The sequence below is a fragment of the Charadrius vociferus genome, unplaced genomic scaffold (genome assembly GCF_000708025.1).
Source record: "Charadrius vociferus isolate BGI_N301 unplaced genomic scaffold, ASM70802v2 scaffold68, whole genome shotgun sequence".
Taxonomy (NCBI): Eukaryota; Metazoa; Chordata; class Aves; order Charadriiformes; family Charadriidae; genus Charadrius; species Charadrius vociferus.
In genome coordinates, this window is record NW_009649946.1 from 4,103,876 (window position 1) to 4,121,528 (window position 17,653).

Genomic DNA, 17,653 nt, shown 5'->3' on the forward strand with positions numbered 1-17,653 from the left:
AGGAACTTCTTTAAACTTTGAAATAACAGGAATATTGTTCTGAGGAACTTTTTTCATCATTGATTCACAAACGTGTTTGGTAGTTTATGCTTAGACTTTATATGTACTAGCTATATTTGCACTTTATATTTGGAATATGGAATTCATCTGAAGATCATTAACAAACTAGCTGGTGGCTACACAGAAATGTTTTGGGTTTCATGTGTTTTAAGTCATTAATAATGTCTGCATTCACATTGCTGTACTAAGAAGCCTGAAGGGCAGCCTCCAACCCAAAATTAAATATGAGCATTTCGTATCAGCAGAAACAACCTAATTAAATAAATGGTGTAAAAGGGGAAAACTTGTTGATATTCCCAGGGAAAAACTTAAGGTGCATTGGGAGTGATCTCCTGGGCACATTTATCTATGCTGAGGATAGAAGCTCCTTCAACTCTCACCAGCTGTCCTTTCTCTTTATGCAGTGATGAGGCAGAAAAGGGTCCCTCCTGGGAAGCTCCCAGTACCACTTTCCATAAGAGACCATAGGATTCCCTTACAGCACCTAATCTATCTCAGTGTGAGGTGTCAACAAGGGTAGTATAGGCATCAGTGCTCGGTGTTCAAAGCAGCTTGGAATTCTAGCTACAACACGGCAGATCCATTCTCGCAATATAATACAACACTAAAGATATATAATTTGACATTCTAACAGGTCCAACAAATACAATCAATATAGTAAAAATAGATTATTTCTACATGTATAGTTATCAATATTTTTATATCTTTCCTAAAGAAAAGGTGATGATGAAAAAGTTATTTTGTAGGTATCTCTTGGACTTTGCTTTACTGTTGCTAATCAAAGAAGCCACAAGTGCTTCAACAGCAACTGGAAGTCAGACCTTTTTTTTTTTAAACAGTAGAACATTGAGGCAAAAATTAACTTCCTAAAATTGCAGGTATTGACAAAAGACTCTTCAGGACAATAAAATTAACCAAAACAGATCACCAAATTTAAGAAAGAAATGAAAAATTATAGAGAAAAATATATTGCATGCTATGTAAAAAGAATGATTTATGAAAAATGTAAACATTCTACACTCTTTAACTCTTTGAAAATCCACAGAAAGTTCTCAGAGGATTGTTTTTAGAAGAAGAAAAATACCATATTCCCATTGTTTTCACTACAAATACATGTGTAGGATACGAAATACTACTAGAAGTATAAAATTCTTCCTACAAAAATAAAAATAACATGCAATATATATTTAAAACAGAAATAAACACATTGATTGTATTAGGCACCAGACAGTTGTGAGTCAGTTACTGTTATTAAAAATATAACTTTATTAATCCATTTCAAGATTGGTTTATACTTACGAAGTGTTTTACTACAAGGTTCTTCCAAATTTTTCTTTAAACCTTTACACAATGGAGAATTTGTCAATAAAGAATACCTAAGTTATAAAAACCAAGCACAAAAAATCAATCAATGCAATGAACAAAAGCATCAGATCAGGAAAAGCTGTCAAAACTCTAGATATTTGTGTATATGTGTGTATGTGTGATACCAGGAAGATTTTCATAAATACAAATCAGGCATATTGGATGGGTTATCAGCTCAGATACCCAGCAGCACGTACAAGCCTTGGTCCTGAATAGATTCACAGACCACTGCATTTACATGTTAAATCCCCTTTCTGTGAATAATAACTGATGATTTTATTATAAGCACTAAACTCAGCACTTCAGTGTACACTGTAGGGTTTTTATTGCCTGCAAGGTGTCAACATTTCCTGGAAATCATTTACAGGCACATGAAGGACAAGAAAGTAGTAGTCAGCACGGCTTTGCCAAGGGGAAGTCACGCTTGATAAACTGACTGGCTTGGTAAAAGAGGGGAGAGATCTAATTTAGAATCATAGAATGGTTAGAGTTGAAAGGGATCTTGAAGATCATCAAGTTTCAACCCCCCTGCCACAGGCAGGGACACTTTCCACTAGACTAGGTTGCTCAAAGCAGCATCCAAACTGGCCTTGAACAATTCCAGGGATGGGGCATCCACAACTTCTCCAGACAACCTGTTACAGTGTCTTACCACCCTCACAGTAAAGAATTTCTTCCTAATATCTATTCTAACTCTACCCTCTTTCAGTTTGAAGCCATTCCCCCTTGTCCTATCACTACACTGCCTGACAAAAAGCCTCTCTCCATCTTTCCTGTAGGCCCGCTTTAAGTACTGGAAGGCTGCTATAAAGTCTTCCCAGAGCGTCCTCTTCTCCAAGCTGAACAACCCGAACTCTCTCAGCCTGTCTTCATAGGAGTGGTGCTCCAGTCCTATGACCAGTTTCTGGCCCTTCTCTGGACCCACTCCAACAGGTCCATGTCCTTCTTATGTTGGGGGCCCCAGTGCTGGACGCAGTACTCCAGGTGGGCAACTGGCTGTAGGTGGCCTTGCTTGAGAAGGGCAGTTCATAGAATCATAGAATCACAGAATCATAGAACAGTTTAGGTTGGAAAGGACCTTGAAGATCATCGAGTTCCAAACCCCCTGCCATGGGCAGGGACACCTCCCACTAGACCAGGTTGCCAGTAGACAACATGACAAGATGACCTGCAGAGGTGCCTTACAATCTCAACCATTCTGTGATTTCTGCCACTCAATACAATTAAAACATGACAGGAAAACAGGTAAAAGGAAACCATGTCAGCAAATAGCACTGTATAAAAACATGTGATGCACTTCAGTGTCTGGAAAACTAATGCATAATCCAACTCAGAGTAAAAGAACTTTTAAAGTTATTCTGTACCTGGCAATAACTGATAGACTGTTTTCATTTCGACATTGCAGAAAATCACTCCACTGAGTTCTCACCAATGCAGCAAGGTTAACTTCCAACACAGCAATCATATCTTCAAACATTGAGGTGATCAAGCATAAAATCTGCAGCATTATACCATAAAATAACGCTCCATTTACTTCATAATTTAAGCTCCAACACTGAAGCTTTTATAATGGAAAATGAAATCACTTTGTGACGTTTATGAAAATTAGTCAAAAATATCCATGGGTTTAGTCTTGCAGAGCATTAAACAGTAAAAAGTGCTTAATGCTATCCTTCAAAAATATGCTTATGTTGCTTAAATATGTGTCTTAACAGACTTGCATACCAGTCACAGAAATTCCAATACCTTCTACAATAGACATATTTCTGCAGTAAGAGTTGTGAGAGAAGAACACATGGAAGAAAGATTGGTTTCAGAGACATGCTGACAACATGCTAAGAACTGAATTTAAAACAAAATCCTTCTTAAAACCAAAACACTGTTATGTTAAATATGTAGAAAGACCTAGATTCAGCTCACTTCTTTAGGAAAATTTTAACATAAAAAATGGAGTATACAAACAAGAATGCCTTTCATTTCCTTAAAAGCACTTTTAGCGACTTTCCACAGAAATTTTCTCACAACTCAAATAGTTTTCACAGATTTCTTGGAAGGATTCAGAAACAGTTCTTCCTAACATTTGTTTAAGAAACAAGGTGTAACAATGTTTGTATCTATCTTTTTTCCCCAAAAAGATTGCCTCTGCTCCCCCAGTGGTCATTCTTGACATTCAAAGTACACACTGAACAGTATAAAAAATAATTCACCTTCTGCTTATTAATCACTTTGGACTGTACACAAACTGTGAGAGCTTTAAAACTACTCAGCTATGTAAACTAGTAGATTCTATAAAGAAGAATCCACCTGCTCCCGAGAAACTACTGTTTAATTCACATCAAGCAAAACAAATGTGTACATTGATCTGTAAAAAAATGCATAATTAATACTTATTGAAAAAACTGGAAATGTAAACATTCAGTAAATCAATGTTTACTGTATACTTACCTTTCCATTAACTGCCTTCCGTGTTAATGCACACGATCCAGCAAACTGAATGCTGAGGTCACTGTAATCTTTGCCAAAAAGAACATAGTGCTATAAAATTGTATTTGCATTTCAAAAGAAAAAACTATCACTAAGACAGGAAAAAAAATTACTCATACTAATTTGACACCACCATAATCCACTGTCTTCAGTGTATATCCTTATAGCTTACCCCCACATTATAAAGTAGGAGTAGAATAACATTCCTTGTACTATTAACACTCATAAACTGCCAAATCAGATAAAAATTCATCGCTAGCCACTACAGAAATCTAGTGTCAACACACTTTCTGAGACAAGTCAGCAATGCCAGAAAAACATATAAAAATGATTTAGAAAAAAACCCAAAACATTTAAAAAAACCCACTTAGCCTCCACTGTATTCTGCTATTTCACAAAATTATTCTTATCCTATTTATATCAGATAACAAAGGAAAGCAATCACATTATAGTGGTCAGAAATTTTATAATCATACCTTTGTAAGATAAGAAACATTCTAATTCAAAGTTTGCCAAATTAATTATTAACAAGCCAGTAGAACTTCCTATCCAAAAATAGGTAGTATTCAGGGCAGAAGATCTATTAAAAAAAAGGAGAAAAAATTCTCTGAGAATAAAGAAGCTTTTCTTATTACCATACAAGACAAAGTAATGGGGTTTTTTTAATACTTGTTACCCAATCTCAGGACAACAATAATAATAAATGGCATCAAAAAAATATATTTTAAATTTAGAGAATTTTTTAAAAAATCTGTAGCTCAAAATAAAAAGTTTCAATCAAATGATGAAGTTTTGAAAGGTAACAACAGAACACAATCCTTGATTTTATGTAAGTGCTCATGGCAAGTCTAAAACAGCATGGGAAATACTTTTCTTCAAAAATTATTGTGTATTGTAACACAAAGATGCTGTAAAAGCACTGTATACATGAAGACTGAATTCAAACTAAGAGGCAAATCCACATATATTCTTACTTTTACCACCTGTAAATGAACATACAAAAAGCAATGCAATTTAAGGTGTCTTTGTACATAGTTAAAGTACAAGAGAAAAACCAGTAAAAACTAAGGGGGAAAAAACAGGCAAGCCAGGAACATCTGTCTCAGTCTGTGCTTAACAGCAGTAGTACTGCATTTACATAATTTAACCCAGCCTTTGCAAACACCACAGAGTAGACCAACTGGTTACAATTTCAGTCAAACCCTCACAGAAAAAAAAGGTTAGCAAGCGTAAGATGATTATAACAAAATAACGGTTGTCATTCTCAAAAAATAAAAATGTGTTGATGCCACAGTTAGTAAAAATTGACATCATGGTCAATGTCCTAGTTTCAGCTGGGACAGAGTTAATTTTCTTCCTACTAGATGCTGTGTTTTGGATTTAGTACGAGAATAATTATGTGATAACACCTATTGTTTTAGTTGTTGCTAGGTAATGTTTATATTAAGTCAAAGAATTTTTCAGCTTCCCATAGAAGCTGAGGGGAACACAGACAGGAGAAGCTAGCCAAAAGAATATTCCATACCACAGATGTCATTCTCAGTATAGAAATAGGGGCTAGCTGGGGGGCAGGAATCCACGGTCGCTGCTCGGGATGGGCTGGGTAATCGATCACCAGGTGGTGAGAGTAGTTTCATTGCAACACTTTATTTTGTATATTCTTTTACCATTATTATTTATTTAATTATTTTTCTCTTCCATTACTGTGCCATTATGCTTTCTTTATCTCAACCCACAAGCTATTTTCTTCCTTTTTCTCCCTCTTCTCCCTACCCTACTGGGGGAGGGGGAGGGGGGGAGTGAGTGAACGGCTGCATGGTCCTAGTTGCCAGCTGGGGTTAAACCACAACAACATTTTAATAAATTTTCCAAATAAGAGTGCATAGACTTATTGGTTTGATTTGTAAAGTCAGACTACAATAGTAAGGGTATGGAAAAATACAAAGCTGAAACTTAGCATGAAAAGACTCACCACAGTGGTTTAACACTTTTCTTATTAAAAAACAACAACACAAAAAGCAAGCCAACAAACAAACAAGCAAAACAGAATCAGTGAAATACTTTAAAAAGCAGGTGGGGAAAGACAGCTTCAGTTCCAGTTTGTGATACTTTTATGTGCTCTGTACAGTCTTATTGGTGGTTTGCACCGCTTTCATGCATGGCAGTAAGAGACTGATTTAGTTTGTTAATTCTTTGAATTATTTATGAAAAGGGGCACTATCCAATTATTATGAACAATTATATCAACTGATATATACAGGAAGTTGATCTCACACTCACTTACTCAACATCAAAAACCTTAGGGAAGTATGAGACCCATAATTTTTTGCACATCAGTGTTTCATTGTTGCATTTCATTGTAGGCAGGAAAACTGGTAAATTAGGGATTACTCAGTTGTTCAGACAAATCTGAACCACCTGCTAAAACCAACACATGGTAATTTAAAAATTAAACAGAAAAATATTTTTCAATACAAAACCCTAAACCCAAAAGATAATGGAACTCGATTAATAGTAAGAATTTAATGGTCATGGTTGTTTATAAGCAGAACAAAACATCCAACTATGATGCAATAGCTGAAAGGGTAAATAGTTCTTAGATGAACAATGCCAGGCAGTATCGGGTGGGTATTGGAAAGTGATGTTATCTCAATTCGGAAAATTATTTCAATTAACTTATTACTGTGGATCCATTTCAGGCAACCATGTCCAAAAAGGGCATTGAAAAAGAAATAAGACTGAATTTCAGAAAGTTTAAAAGCAAACATTAAAAACATTACAGAAAACATCTTATATAAGGTGTAAATTATTTTACCCAGAAGTGTAGAGATAATTTGTTCATGAGCTATAATTTGCTATGCAAGGACGGAACTTGATAGTAGCTGGTTCTAGACTATCAAAATAAAAAACACACCAAGAGCCAATAACTCTACATGAAAAGAGGGTAATTTGCATTAGAAATAAAATAGAATGAGTCAGTTGCTGGAACAACTTAATTAGGGACATGATGGATTCTTCATCACTGGAAAACTAAACAACTTTAAAGATGTGCTGTAGTTCAAATCACACCTTCAGTTTTGATGAAGACAAAGTTTTGCTGATTTGAGAGTGGTATTATACAAGCAATAAGACTAACTGACTGTAATAATTCATCTTCTGGCCTTAGAGTTCTGACATTCCATTAAAGTATGTCTGAGATGTACATCTTTAAAATCACCTTTTCCTTCCTCTCAATGGTGTAGTCCTTCTGAAAATGTAGGCATCACGAAAATAACTATTAATAAGTACTTCAATTTGACATAAAGACAAACAAAATGATCCAGGACCACCGGCTATTTTTTTTCTCTGTTTATCAAATTTTTTTTTATATATCCAACCAGAGGACTAATCAGTTATACCTGTACAACCCACCACAGGCAAAGGGTGGAATAAAACATGATGGGGCTGATAAATTTATCCAAATGACAATTATAAATAACAACAAACACAAGTTGTTATATGCAACAGTTCTTGTGGCAGTATCCTGAACAGATCTCCAGGTGCCTGATAATATGGTTAAACTTCTCTTCAGGAAAGAAATGCAATATAAGGATTATTTTAGGCATGTTTCCTCTATGTGGCCAACCAATTCCATGGAAAGGAATAAGAACACCATGCTTTGAAATGTCTGTCTCTCTGACAGAAGTTTGGGTAGAACAGGTTAGGTAGTTCAAAAGTTATTTAAATTTGGAAGGCAAACTGACACAGGTACAGAGCGTATCAGACTTATTTCCTTAGGAAAGCAAACTTTGGCCAAATAAATTTGAGCTTTCCATTCTAATTGGCTTCTTAATTATTTTTTTTTAATTTATCTTCTCCAATCAACAGATGCTAAAATGGCTATTCCCAATCCCATATTTATAAAATTATTTTTCAGATTAGAAACCAGTTTTAACTTTGTGTCTGTTTGTGTATATTATCTGTTTAAGAGTAGGCCACCAAAACTTGCAGATCACTAAATACATTCTTTGATTTTCCTATTGCATTTTTGAAAAAAATACTAAGTTGCTGTGAAAATAATCCAAGAACTCCTAGGAATCAATTCCAGCAAAATACTTGGTGTCATTTTAAAGGACTTACATGTTTTCTTCCTTATGGAAACATACTAAAAAGTCACAGTGTTCAATTAAGAGGATGGGCAATGATGTTTCCACTGACCCTTTTGGTCTCACGTTGTTTGTTTTGCAGATCTTGGAAGTATTTCGACCTTCACCTAGGAAAGACAATCAACAGTACTAGCCATCAAAAAACAATGAAATAAGGGAAACAAATAGGATTTAAGAAAGAATTAGAAGTAGAAAAGTAGCATGAACTAAGACCACGCTCAAGAAGTTTCTATTTCAAAAGACGGATAAATCCTAGGAGCCAGACCTCTTGAAACATCTTTCCTCATTATTATGTTATTGTTACTATCATCTTCTTTCAAATACATAGAGATAAAATCCAAAGAGCCTACTTAAGGACTGAAAAGGAGTTGGTGGAATTTGGGTGTTTTATCTCAAAAAGTGGTTCTGAAAGACATATTCCAACAACCCTCAAATACACTGGGTACTTTTCCACTTAGCCTGAAAATTCCTTTGACACTAAAGTTACAACATAATCCAAAACCAAGTTGGAAAAACACCTCAGTTTCATCTTCCCAAGGAGTCTCCAATCCATTATGCATGTGCAGTTAGCAGCGAATTCAGGCACAGATACTGCATCACTCTTTCAAAATTCCACAGATGAAAACGCCATCCATATATTTCAAATAATGACAAGAAATGTAGTAGTCTTTCTCATTAGGTTAGGACCTTAGGATTATTGAAGCTGGACCCCTAACCAGCTAAGAACACAACAGTCATTGAAGCCAGAAAAAGAGCAAGCAAGGGAAACCAGATCTCCCTTTCCCTAAAGAAATCTCCCTTTTGCTTGCCTTTAGGAGGACATCAACTCACTTTAGTTTGTGTGCAGATAGTCTGAATGCCTCATTTGGGAACATGGAATCACCTTGCTGAGCTTGCCAGTGCTGTCTTTAAATACTTTTAAGTACTCTGTGTTATACCCCTAGAAATACCACAGCCAGCGAAATATCATATCATGGATGCACTAGTATGAATTTAAAAAAAAAAAAAAAAAAAAAAAAGAGAGATTCCTATAAGCTTCAAAGGTAGCTGAGAAATGGTACTCCACTTAGACAATAGATGAATTTTTAGGGATTGATTCTCACTGAAGCCGTGGACAATGAATTTAATAAAAAGCAAATACTTAATAGTTCACACCATCCAATGTTTTCTAAGCATATGCATTGCCCAAGATTTTATTACAGACATACATGCATAATTCTTTCCAGATATGTCAAATAGTTCTTTCCAGATATGCCAATACCTGACTTCATATCAGCTTTAGGAAGAATTCCATGCCACATTCTGAGACTCGTAACTTTATCACTTATAATAAATACTCATGGTATAAAAAGCACACAATCAGTAGCCAATAACAACTAGAATATACCATGAACAGAATTCTAGAAGCACTGTGCTACCTATTTCTTTTCCAGATTTCCCCACTTTATTACAGAATTTCTCTTGCTCTTTCTTTAAGTTGATAAGCGCTACGCAACGATAATTATGATCGCTGATTAAACTGAAGATCCAAAGCTGCAAGAAAAAGAAAAAGCATTTGCAGTAACCTTTTGACACTAAACATAAAGCTTACATGAATACAAAACTAAAGGTCGAATATTTAAAACTGTTGACGTAACTAATGAATTTTTGTATCTGGAATCTCACGTTGGACCAGAAATTCAATTATATGCATTTCTAACATTATCAAAGGATATATTCTATATTGGCAAAAGCAGCCATTATCAATTTGAACTGCATATCTAATTCCCACATGTTTATGTCTTGGAAAAAAGTCCTCATAGACTATTTCCCACAATCAAAAGTCATAAGTAACCTGCAGGTAATTGCTCACTGAGTCATGTACATGAGTGCCATTTATACCTTTCTTTTTTCAGGCATCACTATAGTTAAATCTTTAATTTTCTTCACAATTCACTGAACCATAACAATGAAGGAAAACAGCTGGAAAATATCATGTAAATATATTCTTAACATTAAATTAAAAAGGAGGTGAAATGCATATTCACCTTTATCACATTCTGATTAGAACTCCAACATGCTGAAATCAGTCTCTTGCATTTATTGTCATGTGTTTCATTCCCTGGCTGAAACAGGAGAATCCTATTTTTCACCTTTTTTTTTTTTTTTTAAAAACAGACATATTTATAACTTCTTAGTGTACTCTTCTTATACAATCGCTGATTGTGCTCTTAAAGACTTTGAGGGTTTTCAGGAAAAAGTTTCCATTTTGTAATAATGGCCTTATATACCATACATGGTTTATGCTCAAAGTATTGAATTATGCTCACTAAAATAACTGTTGTAACAGATCAAAACATGCATGCGGATTGTAAAGCTTTTTTATAGACAGGTGCATTAATAACAGTTGACTGTTTTGACACAGAAGCTAAGTTTAATGGGTAATTCTTACCTGTCCCTCAGCACATCCTGTGATAATCTGTTTATTTTCTTCATCAATTAGCAGACTTAACAAAGGAAATGCTGCTTCAAAAAAGGTAAAATTATTTCCACAGTAGACACAAATCAGATATTTAATTAAACTTAATCCTCCTATTCATAAAGACAGATGAAAAAAATCCTTACTGCAATTGTTACAGTTGCAAAATGTTTCATGTGCCTTATCCTTTGTGTTGCTCAGGGCTTTCCATTTGCAAGTCTGTGGCCTGCCTTTCAACAAAGCTGCCATGGCAGTGGTTTTCTGCAGCCTTTCACCCAAGCTGCTGTGGTATGGTTTTCAGAGCCCCTGTGGCAGTAGTTTTCCCTTGTTGTTCCCATGCTGTTAGTCTCATGGCCTTGCACTTGCAAAGCCTGATATTGCAATTAAGGCAGATTTTCAAGAGAAGCAATTGCCACAGGCAACCAGGGAGGAATAACCCTTTCTTTCTCTCCTTTCCTACCATGTAGTTTTAGCTTTTAGTTTACATGAGGTAATCCAATAATATTTATGCACAAAGTTTATCAACCAGTCTCCATGCAGCTCGTTCTCCAAAAGTGTGCTCCAATCACCACTAAGCACCACAAGCAAGAACAACCAAAGGGGAGTTTGAGTAGGTCCTGTTGGAAACTAGATGGTTGCTGTAGGTAAAGTGCTATTGGAGGAGGGGTCCCTGCTGCCCTGGAGACAATGCTTGCCTTCCTCCTCTTCTCTCCGTTTGCTCTTGTCTTTCCACAAAAGTAACTTTCACCTTTAAAGTCAATATATGCCATCAGCTGCAGACACTGCTAATACATCTACATACGGTATAGCATTTCCTTCCATGTCATATACAAAACTTGAAAGAAAACAAGCACACAGTACTTAAACAGTGGAACTGCACCTACAAAACAGCTCCATTTGCATATCTCAGTAAATGGCAAGTTACATGCACACCCTGTACAAAAAGAGCTGTTTATGAAAGTATATTAAAACTATCTACTCAGAAGTATACTTTAAAGGAAAATATATTTACTACTGTCTTTAAAGGATAACACATTTACTACTACCTAGTTTACCAGAATTATTTTCACTAAATCACCTACATACCTCTATAATAATATTATATTATTGTTTAGGGATTTTTTGCCATGGGAAAATATGTATAAAAACTTACTTGCTAATACTCCTGACTGATACATTAACTGGCCAGTAGAATAGTCCCATACCTTTAGAGAAAAAAAAAAAATAGGCACCCACTTAGATCTTTAAAGAAAACACAAACTTCAACGGCCACCATGTGGTGAAAACAGAGAAATGCAACCATTGAAAGTGATGCAATATGGTAACGACTTTTTTCAGCATTTTTTTTCTAACTACGTAGGGCTTTGTTTAATTGATAAGTACCCATAGTGAGAAAGGTGAAACTCACCTGGTATGGATACACAGAGTAATTAGAAGTACTTATTATCATCTTTTCTTGCACTGATCTCTTAGTGACTTAAGCTAAATTAACGAAAAGACATGCTTGAACTCATCCTAGATTTCACAATTTTCATATTGGGCTCTGAGATAAGAGGTCATTATTAATAATAATGATACTTATTAGAATCTATAGACCCACATATAAGTCAACTTTAACTATTAACACTACTGTTTCTAAGTGATACATTCTATGATTAATAGTTAAGAAAGCTAAATAAAACTAAATTTTTCCTCTCATCTTGTTACTTCTATGAACCTTCGTCTCCACAAGTACTTCCACTACATTTATCATAGCTGTCACAGCTGGGATTGAAAAATCGCAGTCAGACAGTCAGTCCCTGCTTTCTGAACATGGCTGTGACCCTTTATTTAGCTCCCAAGCTTTTCTCTTTGTTCATGTTTCATTTCTCACTGAATGTAAACATCATTCTTCTGAAAAGCTGTTTCCTAAGATCTTGTTTCAAAAATTTATCTGAATAGATTCTCATCTGTTTCACTTGTTTAGCCAACTGAAAGGGCTAGGGGAATATAAGGTTTTGGGTACTGCAAGTCCTGCAATTACAGGAGCTAACTCTCATAGAGTCCAGCATGGCTGCCCTCAGAGAGTTACCCCTGATCTGCAGAATCAGGCAGAGAAAATAAAACTTGAAGACTTACTTAATAAATTATTTGAGAGACATGCAAAATATTTTCATTTGATTGTCATTTTAGTCCCAACATTTATCAATGTTAAAAAAAAATCAAGCAACCAAAACTTATTCATTAGGATCTTGTATAATTTATCAAGTATTCATTAAATTAATATGAAGAAGCATATAGATCTTTTCCTTCAATCATTTTTACCTTGATTGAATTTCTTAGATCAACATAAACTAAACAAGAAGCAATCAATCAGAAAGTCAGAATTATCAATATTTCCTAAAATTCCAATTAAATCTTCGCATATTTTTTTTGTACAAGACAAGGACAAAAATCAAAATCACATTGTCACCAGAATAGAGAGTTACATTAAAATTTAATTTAGGAACAAAAGGAAAAAAAACCCAACCTTTGATATAGCAAACTTTAATTTTACTTTAGCTTATAGAAACGAATTTTGGGCTATGTTTACAATCATATAGAGGATGATCAGTAGTAGACTAAACTGTATCGAATCAAGGTACCCACCCCAGTATCTTCTGGAAGATACACTTGGTTCACTCAGGCTCCTTGTTTCCCCTTACTGTCTAAGTTGTCTTCAGTTGTCATCATGTACAGTAGCAGCAATCAATGGTGTCATCGTATAAAATGTCGTCTGGCAAAAATCCTACCAGTATGCAATAATCTTGCCATTGCATGTAATAACCCAAAACAAATATTCCCAAAAGGCAAAATTGCAATCAGTGTCAGCAGACTCAAAGTGAAATGCTTTCATTTAGTTCAGCATACCTGAAACATTTGTTACAGCCAAATTGATCAAAATATTTTATTTTCATTTGACAGATGAGAATAATCAGTAAAGTTAACACTTCACTGTATAAAGTTTTGAATATACAAAACCTGCACTGTTCTTTTAAAAAAGAGTAATTAATTCTTACAATCATTTCGCAAGCAACTCTAAGAACAATGTCCTGATCTCTGTAAAGGCAAAGATGTTTTTTGCTTAATCTTCAGAAAATATTTAAAGGGAACGAAAGACTACTTCACATATTCACTAGATTATATTTTTTTTAAGTGCAGCTCTACAATTTCCTTGCCTTAAAGGTTCTGTCTTCTGACACTGATACAAGCACGCTTTTCTCCCATGTGCAAAACTCAGCAGCAGTCACTGGAGCCAGATGGTCATCCAATTCAGCCAGTATAGCTTCATTCTGTGATTAGTCAAGTCAAAATGAAACAGATTAGATTTCAAACTAAATATGGCAATTAGTTAAGTGTTATAATAATTAATAACTGTTGCTAAAAATTGTCAGATTTTGTTACAAAATATTACTTTAATAAGATTTTTCTTATGGAAACTTCAGCCCTGTATATCATTCTGCTGGCAAAACCACTACATGTTACTTTTGCTTCTTCACAATGAATGATACAGGAGTAATTTTTCAGATGTCCTCAGAATGTTTTCTTCTTCAAAGTTATTGAGATATTGTTTTATTTAAACTTTTTTAATCTATTCTATCTGGTATATGATGCATTATTGAGCATTAGTTCATACTTATTTTCATCTCTATGAGAAAACTGAATGCTTTTTCTTAATTACACTGACATTTCTGTATTGTGATTTTATTTGAAAGTGAATGTTACAGAAATACCAGCACCATGGCTACAAAGAATGGTATCTCACCTTTACACTTAACATGTAGATCCGATTTCCTGCACATACTGCCACTTGTTGATCATCCGGACTAAATCTTACATGAAGCACCATTCCCAAAAGAGTTCCTATAACAGTTCCTCGAGGTGTTGACCCTACAGGAATTTTATTGTTACTGAGACTCAATGAAATATAGAACTCTAGTGCAGTGAGATTCTTAGAAACTTTGCACAGCAGTTATGTAACCACAGAGCTATCCCAGTGTCTGTCAGGAAGGTGTACAGAAAAACACATGGTTTAACTATACCAGGCTATTGGAAAGTAAAGCACAAAACTATGCATCAGCAGGATTCCTCCATCTGCCTAGTTGCCTAGACATGATCTGGTACTCTTTGAGATACTAATAAGTATGCCCATCAAATCATACTTCCATCGAAAACAGCCAGGGATGGGATTTTTGGAGTAGGCTGATGTGCACAAGGAACCCAGTAGTGCCACATTTGTTTTGGAGGCAAGAAATCCTGACTGAAGCCCAGCAAACCAGGGGTTTGAAAAATACTTCTTCCAGGAGAATAAACCAGCCACTCAGCCATCAAGCAAGGGGGACTTTCCTTCTCTTGGTCTTAATTCTTCTGTGTGAAGGGGCTGAAAGAGGAAGTACACCACTAAATACAGAGATGGATGATAAGACTAGCTTTGAGAACAGGCTCATGTTTTAACCGTCTCTTCTTGACATTATTTTGGTCATCTCATTGGTTCAAGCAGCCTGATTTCTGCACATCCCTATTTCATGATGCTACCTTTAACTATGTGAGGAGATTTTGGACATCTTATTAAATTTTAAGATTTCATAGGCAACAAATTAACTAGAATACAGGCAAAACAACTATACCTGTCCTTTTCCAGGTTTTATCCTAGATACTGTGGAACGTTTCTACAACTGATTAATCAGTCAAGATCTATCAGGATGGAGAGAGATGGATGACACAAAGAACTCCCTAACTACCTTGATACAGTTGATAAGAATACGGTCAGAAAAAACATGCCAAGACTGTGCAGAGCACGTTTGGGGAGAGAAAGACTACACAGCATCTGCTGAAGAGCCTGTGGATAGAGAGAAAAAGAGAAAGAGAGAGCAGCAGCAGAGAATCTAGTTCTCAAATGTCTTTGTATTAAAACCACACATACTCTTTATCTGTCTACTTCTAACTGCCTATTTCTAACTTCCTTTTTTGTTTCCTCCAGATTCATAGTCCCATTTTATGGGACTTTGATTCTCTATGTTACTCTTACAGGGATTAAAATGTAATAATGACATTTATTACAAAACCACTTAAAATGTTCACTTTTCTTTACAACATTAATTTTCATCATATTTGCAAATTCAGATTTGCAAATTCAATGCGGAGTAGGGTACAAGAGACAACTCCACACATTAAATCATAGTAAAACCCTACCTACAGGTAACAAGCAGGAAACTTTCAACAGTGTTGGTCAATGCCATGTGACTCTCAATATTGACACCAAAGGGTGAGTGAAACATCTCTCAATTGTCATGCCATAAGAACACATTTTGGACAAAGTGTCATTGGAAATCCAGTGAGTCGTGACTCTGGGGGTCTTGCTCCCTTTCTTTCTCTTCTATATTCCTCTACTTTCTAATCAATTTAAGCTTGAAGATGAGTTAACACTGCTCCCTGGAATCTAACTCCATTGGTTGAGGCTCGAAACCAAGACGGTGGTCAGGATACCAGAATTTCTGGTTCATTTGTGTGAAATCATCATAACTCTCTTTCACTGATGCATTCTCCTGTCAAACCAGATACTTGCCTTGCTCCTCCACACACATGACAACAGTGTTCCAGACACAGGCAGAAGGAGAGGCAGGACCAGACAAAGCAGGATGTTAAACACTAGTTCTACAGATACTCCAGAAAAGGTAGCATTTAGTCATTTTGGCATTGCTTACTTAGTTACGCAGTGCTGCTATGATTAAAAACGTTGCTGTCCCTTTTGTTCCACCCTAGTAGAATTTAACTGCCTTTGCAGTCCGTCTCTGCGTTTCCGCCGGGGTTGCCAGCGCTCGCCCATTCCCGCACAGCCTGCACAGCGCCGCCGCGGGGGCTGCACCCCCCGGGGCCGCGGGCCGGTGGGCGCTTGGCAGCGCGGCGGCTGTTAATGAGGGGTCTTCTAGGAAGGCATGATGACCTGACTGGCTGGACCACGGGCCTGATTCACCTTGGCATTGCTGAAGAAGAGCAACAGAGAACTAAAGCACTATTTGTCACTGTTAAGGACGCTGAATCTGAGTGGCTAATGAGTACGACTCAGAAGCAACAACCTCTTTATAGAAGCAGTAGTGGAAGAAAAGGAGGTGTTGGGGAGTTGTCTTCTAAGGTGGCTGTTGCACAGAGACTGGCTGGGCATTGGTCTACTTGTAGGAGGTGGTGACTGCCTTTGTATCACTTCCTTTTTTATATACATAATATGTACATGTTATATAAATAATGCCCTACCTTCTTGCACTTTCTGTGTGCATTCATCAAGATTCCACACTATCACACGTTCACGAGAAGCAGAGCAAACAAGAAGTGGATTGGTTTTACTTCCAAATGTCACCGCAGAAATTGAGTAATGGTGTCCTGACAAACATAATGGCTGACAAATGCAGACAAAGAAGAGTTAAATGAGTCACTTCAAACTAAGATTACGAATAATGCAAAATTACAAATGGATAATGTACGTGCAATTAACAATAACTATTTTTTTCTTTATTGTTTCAAAATCATTTAATCAACTACACTGTAGCTGTCCTGGGTCTGTCTGGGATGGAGTTAACTAACTTTCTTCACAGCAGTTTGCATGGTGCAGAGCTTTGGCTTTTGTGATGAAAACAGTGAGTGTTGATAACACACCGCTTTTTTGGCTGTTACCAAACAGTGCTTGCACAGTGTCAAGGATTTCTCTTCTTCCCACTTTGTACCCGACTCCCACTGCCAGCAAAGAGGCTGGGGGTGCACAAGACACTGGGAGGGGACAGAGCCATGACAGCTGACCTGAAGTGGCAAAGGGATATTCATAGAATCACAGAATCATAGAATTGTCTAGGTTGGAAGAGACCCTCAGGATCATTGAGTCCAACCATCTACCCTACTCTACAAAGTTCTCCCCTACACCATATCCCCCAACCCCACATCTAAACGGCTCTTAAACACATCCAGGGATGGTGACTCAACCACCTCCCTGGGCAGCCTATTTCAATGCCCGACCACTCTTTCTGTGAAAAATTCTTTCCTAATGTTCAGTCTAAATCTACCCTGTTGGAGCTTGAAGCCATTCCCTCTTGTTCTGTCATTAATTACCTGTGAGAAGAGACCAGCACCAACC

General features: G+C 36.3%; 1 protein-coding gene across 1 annotated transcript in view; it reads right to left on the reverse strand.

Annotated features, from left to right (window-relative positions):
• The window catches only part of WDR27 (WD repeat domain 27), a 66,257-nt gene that overhangs the window by 47,170 nt on the left and 1,434 nt on the right, over positions 1-17,653 (reverse strand). Inside the window, exons 2-12 of the mRNA XM_009891478.1 lie at positions 16,783-16,924; positions 14,297-14,421; positions 13,710-13,823; positions 11,666-11,717; positions 10,486-10,556; positions 9,473-9,587; positions 8,029-8,161; positions 4,386-4,489; positions 3,871-3,938; positions 2,790-2,923; positions 1,360-1,436 (exon numbers count right to left, since the gene is read on the reverse strand). Coding sequence (XP_009889780.1) covers positions 1,360-1,436; positions 2,790-2,923; positions 3,871-3,938; positions 4,386-4,489; positions 8,029-8,161; positions 9,473-9,587; positions 10,486-10,556; positions 11,666-11,717; positions 13,710-13,823; positions 14,297-14,421; positions 16,783-16,924 — 1,135 coding nt within the window. The remainder of the gene's footprint in view (positions 1-1,359; positions 1,437-2,789; positions 2,924-3,870; positions 3,939-4,385; positions 4,490-8,028; positions 8,162-9,472; positions 9,588-10,485; positions 10,557-11,665; positions 11,718-13,709; positions 13,824-14,296; positions 14,422-16,782; positions 16,925-17,653) is intronic.